At 38.3% G+C, this 6843-nt stretch overlaps 1 protein-coding gene across 1 annotated transcript in view; it reads right to left on the bottom strand.

Annotated features, from left to right (window-relative positions):
• Positions 1-223: 223 nt before the first annotated feature.
• rnaseh2a (ribonuclease H2, subunit A) overlaps positions 224-6843 on the bottom strand; it is a 12478-nt gene continuing 5858 nt past the window's right edge. The window contains exons 4-9 of the mRNA XM_005945745.3: positions 6406-6532; positions 6233-6320; positions 4792-4929; positions 4164-4251; positions 846-969; positions 224-534 (exon numbers count right to left, since the gene is read on the bottom strand). Of these exons, the coding sequence (XP_005945807.1) occupies positions 372-534; positions 846-969; positions 4164-4251; positions 4792-4929; positions 6233-6320; positions 6406-6532 (728 nt within the window). The 3' untranslated portion in view covers positions 224-371. The remainder of the gene's footprint in view (positions 535-845; positions 970-4163; positions 4252-4791; positions 4930-6232; positions 6321-6405; positions 6533-6843) is intronic.

Raw genomic sequence — 6843 nt, forward strand, 5'->3', positions numbered from 1 at the left:
TAGATTTGCGATGAAGCTGAAGATTTCACTGATGTCAGACTTCGATGAATAATTTGTTCTTCTTGTGTTGCCAACTCGAATAGTAGTTGCTACATTCTGTTGATGCTTTTCATTCATTTTACCAATGGAGGGCAGTATTGGCATTACAGACTGCAACGCAATCCAGCAATGAACCCACCTTCGTTCTTGATGTATGGTACAGAATGCAGAACACGCTTTAAAACATATTTAAACAACATCTTTATATATAAAAACAGTTACAAACAAGACAAATACAGACAGATGACTGAAGTTTGCATCTGTGTTACAAAAAAAGTCCCACAATGCATTTATGACTTCCAGGATGTATGTGAAGGCCCTCTAACGTGTCTTTAGAGTGTGTTGAGGCTCTTGAGCCTCCGCTCAGTGAAGAAGCGGTGTGCCTGGTGGGTTGCATTTTGGTCGTTACCTCCAGCTGATACACTGAAGTAGGACAACATTGACTTGTTGCTCTGCCTCTGCGCTGCCTTCTCGCCATCCTCTTCATCATCGTCCCTGAGAAAAGATTTACGAGGACAAAGATTGTTTTTTAAACTCAGTGCCAACTACTGGTCTCCTAAGGTCAAGCGATTAGCACAGAGATTAAGTGTAACCTGTGATCTTGCAAGTATTCTTATCTAACAGACACACTGAAAAACAAAGTATTTTGCAAATACACTATGAGAAATTGGTATCAGCCAGATCTGTGCTCACAAATAGCAGAAACAGTATAAGAGCAGAATCACAGAAGGACAGATGCTCCTTTAATTGAGGATTTCATAACCAAAGTAGGACTTTGATCAGAATAGAGTTTGAAGGCTCTTTACCAATGCACATTAACCGCTTTGCTGTCCATTAGGGTTTGGGCAGTGCTCCAGCTAAATCGAACAAACTGAGGGTAGCCAAATACTGGGTCGAGGTACTTCAGCAGCCACGCTTTCGTCTTGGGATCTGGAAACAAAGAAAAGAGTGGGACTCAGTGCTAGTTTTTCTACAAAACTTTTACATGCAAATAAAATTATTTTAGCATAACAGTCTTAAGTAGGTAGTGTTAAATTCAACAAGTGAAATGTTATTTCAAACTGTTAATCCCAACAATGTCCGTCGCTAATGAAAACAGTGTCCCTTTGATGTAAATTGTAATGTGATATACTTCAGGTTACTTGTGTAACCCCGGTTCTCAGAATAGCATGAGTGAGATGTCTCACTATGGGATGGGCCTGACTTCATCATTAAATCTTAATTCACCGTGTAAATCATCAATTTTCACGTGGAGTCCCTCAAGGATCGGTTTTAAGCCCCTTGTTATTTTCATTATATATTCTTCCTTTAGGCCATATAATCAGCGGTTTCAAAATTATTTCCTACCATCTGTATGCAGACGATATCCAATGATACATCTCCTTTAAACCTTGGGAATTAGACAAATTATCCCTCTAATGGGCTGTCTAAGGAAATTAATGGTTGGATGACAAACAATTTTTTGCAGTTGAACGCAGACAAGACTGAGCGTTTAATTCTTGCCCCAGAGAGTATCAAGCCCCAAATTAGTCAAAGTCTGGGTTCTTTCTAATCCTCGATTAAAGCTACTGCTCCGAATCTTGGGATAATTTTTGATCACTCTCTGTCTTTTGACAGAGATCAGATCAAGTCTATGACCTGCTCCTGCTTTTTTCATTTAAGAAATATTGCTAAACTTAGGACTATTGTCTCCAAAGGTGAAATGGAGATGCTTGTCCATGCCTTCATCTCCTCCTGGTTAGACTATTGTAACCCACTCTTTTCCTGTCTGTCTAAGGCCTCCTTAAATCACTTTCAAAAATGCTGCAGCACAGTAATAAATTCTCCTATATCACTCCCATGTTAAAATCCTTGCACTAGCACCAACTATGTGATATGCTTTTATACTTCCTTAATATTGTTATATTGTTTTGTTTAGTATGCTTAGTATGTGAAGCACTTTGTAATAGCTTCTTGTCTTAAAAAAAGTGCTATATAAATACATTTTACTTACTACTTAACTTCAGCTCCCAGGATGAAGTTGAGAGTGCTGCCTCTCTCTCTCTCTCTCTTAGAGAGAGAGAAGGAGCGATGTCTCGCCCACCCTGCGTGTCCTAAACACTTGTGTTATGGGGACATCTAGTTGCAGAATATGGTTGTAACACCTAGATAGCACTAGCACGCGTAGGGTGTCAAGCTTCTTACAGCATCGGCTATAGCAGTGTTTCCCAACCACTGTGCTGCAGCACATAGGTGTGCCGTGGAAGAATATCTGGTTCGACCTGATTAGTACTCTAAGCAACGGGCAGAACAATTACATTGTCTTCCACTAGAGGGCAGTACAACTACCTGCTTTAATTAAAAGAGTTGCTAACTGCCAGGGAAACAGAAGACAACGAAGAAATTACATAATAGTCATGCAGTGAGACAATGCAGTATGTAACAGCAATCGATAAATATTTGAAAAGAAAAAGTAGTCAATTTAACCTGGGTCCTGTTCAGAGCCAGATGAAGGCCCTAACATGCAAAAAAGGTAAACTGGGGACAAACGAGCCCATTCCGCTATACCTGGTGCACGGGGAAAAATGATCAATATGTCTTATGTGACATTTTTGTTTGGTGGTGTGCCGTATGATTTTTATAATGTGAAATATGTACTGTGATTCCAAAAGGTTGGGAAATCCTGGGTTATAGCATGGTTACTGAGGTGGGCAGCAGCGCCCTCTTGAGGCAGCAGTGCCATAGTGTTGTTTATTGACTTGTTGAGCGCTCTAGACAAACCCCAGTGCCACGGATTGGTACCAGTCCGTGAGTCGTTTGGTACCGGGCTGCGAGAGTTGAGGCTCGGGTGTAAAATTTATGGTTTACAGGATTTTTAAAACCGTTAACTCGTTTTCCCTGGGTTTTTTCCCGTGTTGTAGTCGAGTGTCTTATTTTGTTATTTTGAAAGAAATATTTACGCATCACCATAGCGACCAGAGAACATTAAGGGGCAGAGAGGAGGATTTTATTCTTAATGTTGATGGCGCATTTAAGGAGGACGCTGCTAATAAAGTTACACAATTACACAGTGAATTTGCGTTAATTATTATATTTACAAAATACCACCGTTTTTGCCTTGGTTGTATCATTTTATTTTGCTGTATTTATCCGCGATACGGTCCGTGAAAATATTGTCTGACATTAAACCAGTCCGTGGCGCAAAAAAGGTTGGGGACCACTGCTCTAGACTGTGCCCTCTGCAGTGAGTCTGGACGCGGCGGGGGGACATGTTGAGTGTGCCTGTGGGACTTAGAAGTAGCAACAAGCAACATACTCCGCAGACTTGGTGTGCATTTTTACTCTAGATTTTGTCGCCACAGCTAGCCTAAGCAGGTTGAGATATGCTCCGAAGCGAGAAGAGGTGTTTAAATACAAGTTACATAATACTGTAAGCTCTTTAACAAATTTCCCATGCGTGGGACTAATAAAGGTTATCTTATCTTATTTAAGGGTGGGTGGTTCTGTCCAAAGTGGTAGTGGCAATCACCAGCCAATCAGGATTTGTGGAATGAGATAAAAACTTCTGATGAATGAGCTTCTGGGGGAGACGCATCCCATAGTGAGACTGAATACAACCATGTATCTTTTCATAAAAAGTGTCAGCATTAAATATATTGTATAATATATAAAGCTGATGCAGAAATTAATTGTAAAAAAACAAAACAAAAAAAACAAAAAAACAAAACATTTTCCAAAGAAATGTTTGGTTTTTTTTGTTTGTTTTTTTTAAATGGCACAAAGGCAGTGATATGTAATAATGTAATAAGTCATATTTTTTCCATTGAGGTTAAAGTAATTCTACACTGTTTATGTGCCATGTTTAAGTTCAAATTTTCACTGTGTGGCCCACCCCAGCTTTAACAGCTACACTAAGGTATATTAAGTGCATTTAATTTAAAGTTAACTAGGTTAATATGACTTATCATTTATGGTCAGTGTAAAATGTTTGTACCCACACTCACAGCAACATTTCAGAAGTTTGCTCTACTTTATTGTTCCACAGCACTAACTTTACATACTTTTACTTAAGCAAAACAAACTTTTAGTTTAAAATAAAACATGTTATTGTGGATGGATAATAACATATGTGCATGGTTTCCTACCATTAGGGTACCCTGAGCCATAGTCTGTATCCACCTCTCCCAAGTCCTCTGTAAAGTTCCAGCCTTTCACGACACGATCCCTAGCAACCTGCAAACCAAAAAATAGCACCAGAAAACTCTTTAAGAGCTGAAAATATGAAATATAAAATATGAATATTCTTTAGTAACAGCAACGGTAGGTCAATAATCGCAAAAGGAAAATTGCTCCTTTTGGTCTGCTGTCTACTGCAGTAAACCAGAAACAATTAAGTGGAGAAAAAAAACATCTCAATGTAAAATACTGAATATTTGAAGAACCAAAACTCTGTTTTCTACACTAAATAATCGCATAAGATATATCACTAAAAAAAAATACCATAAAAAGTGCGTAATCCTTACACGAATAAGGACATAATTTTGTATTATTGTTCAAATGCTTCTCTTTAGCCTGATAGTGAAGTTGTGCAAAATCCAATGCACAACTGTTTTGCATTTACTACAGCTTGTAAAAACTACTTATTTCAATACTTCAATAAAATCTCTGAAGGTAGCTTTACACCCTAGAGATAATAAAGTACCAACCAACTCTAATAGCCAAGGAATTTAAAAACAGAAAAAACTTAAATCCAGCTGAGGACTGATCACTAACCTTTGCACAGATACTGGCTGCACTCACAACTGGAAACAGGGAGTCAGCTTTTGGCCTCACAGTCACTTGAATACCCGGAAACCGCTGAGAGAGTTTATGCTCATACTTGTCCGCTGGGCCAACTGTGTCCACATAAATCTGCACAACAACACAGAGATAGTAAAAGTTAAGACCGAGGCAAATAATACACAATGAAAAAGTCAGGTTGGATCACTCGGCGCTACAACTTAAAACAGTTAAACAAAAAGGATAATTACTACTTTAAATATAATAAAGCTGCGATAAGACAGCGATTTATTATATTTTGGTTTTTATTTGACGATACAGTAGATCAGACCTGGGATGTACGGTTCTAGACCACCTGTAGCGGAGGTCATTGGTGGACTGTTCTGCACTAATATGCCCACTAACATGAGGGGGAAAAAAGAAGCATTGGGGAATGTGTCCATCTCAAGGCAAACAGTAACAAGACAGATAGAATTTGCAGGAAGTATGGAGTTTCCATTGAAAAACAAAGCAGACAACTCTGTTTTCTGATTGAACTTTGTCTCCTTGGCTCCATAATAGCTATAAAGTCTGCAACACATTTTTCGACGTTGGAAAACAAAAAGGTTTGAGGTCAGTGAAAGTTAGGAAACTGCAAGCTTGGATAGGCTGTAATGGAATAAATTGCAGGTGTAATGGCAGGTATTATAACAAAACAAAAAGTCTGACTTTTGAAGCAGATGCAAGATAAAGTGTCTGAATGGTGACAGAGGCTACCACACAGCTGTATGTGGCTCATTCATGGGCAAGAGTGTGGGACCTGAGAGCAGAAATATAAAATTGTTTTTTAAGAAGAAAGGCAAGCACATCCAGAGCTCTAAGGTCCATAAGGCATAATGCATCTCAGGTATTAAACCCAACTTGAATTTACTTGTTCAAGCCCAAAAAAGATTCTCTCATTGAAAAAGAAAAAAAGAACTTAAAAACTGCAGATAAAGTAATTAAAACTATAACCAAAACAGCAAAAGTGCTTTGTTTAAAATGAAAAGTCTTTGAAATTTTACAAAAACATGTAACTTTTCTTCTTTAATTTTTGGAAATGTTGATTAAATAGTGATAAAATAATGGTGTTTTTACTAGCTCTATTTCACATTTTCATTGCTTAATTGTAGCATCTTCTCTTACCAGAAACTGTTTATACAGACATCAAGAGAGTTTAAAGAGATTAATACTGAGCACAGTTAAACCCACCTTATTAGTGTGGCTCTCCACAATGCCCCTGCCCTTTAACTGCCCACCCACACAAAAGTGCCCCCTTAGGCTCAAAGGACAGTTTCAAAGCAGATTTAGCTTTTAGGAACATAGAGGAAATATGACCTATACAGGACATTGCGGACCCTATATTAAAAGAATAATGTGCACATATTTAAACATTTCATGTAAACTGTTTACCTACCTCTTTAAGCTGTACTCCACTGTCCAAAGCATACTGTACAAGGTCTATTGCTGTATCGTGTGAAAGGGCGTTGAGGTTGTATTTTGTCCTTGAAGGAAAAATACACATTATGTTAGTCTGCATGAATGATGGTAACAAACCTCCAAGCGCATGGCGCTGTATGCGCAAATTACCTCCGTAACATGCAGGTAGAGATGGTGTTTGGCGACAGAATCTGCAGAGCCCACCCAACATAACTCTTAGCTTCATCCAGTTTTTCAAAAAGATTCTCTCTTTCTGCCTCTGTCAGGGTTTTTGAATCTAAAAGAAAAGCAAATAATCACTGAAGACACAATGACAAATTGTATCTTCAAATGTGGAAAGGAAAACACCGGGGGGCTTTTCATGCTCATTTATTTTCTGGTGACATTTTTAGTTACTGAAACAAAGTAAATAATGATTAGCAAGCTTCATACTTTTTAGGGCTGGGCGATATGGCTTAAAATCCATATTGCGGTATAATTTGAAGCACGTGCGGTAACGATATATATCACGATATATTCTTTTCTTCTGTATAACGTATTTTCCACACTATAAGGCACACTTAAAATCCTTTAATTTTCTCAAAAATC

Source organism: Haplochromis burtoni, unplaced genomic scaffold (assembly GCF_018398535.1).
Source record: "Haplochromis burtoni strain Fernald_Lab_line unplaced genomic scaffold, NCSU_Asbu1 Contig_448, whole genome shotgun sequence".
Lineage (NCBI taxonomy): Eukaryota > Metazoa > Chordata > Actinopteri > Cichliformes > Cichlidae > Haplochromis > Haplochromis burtoni.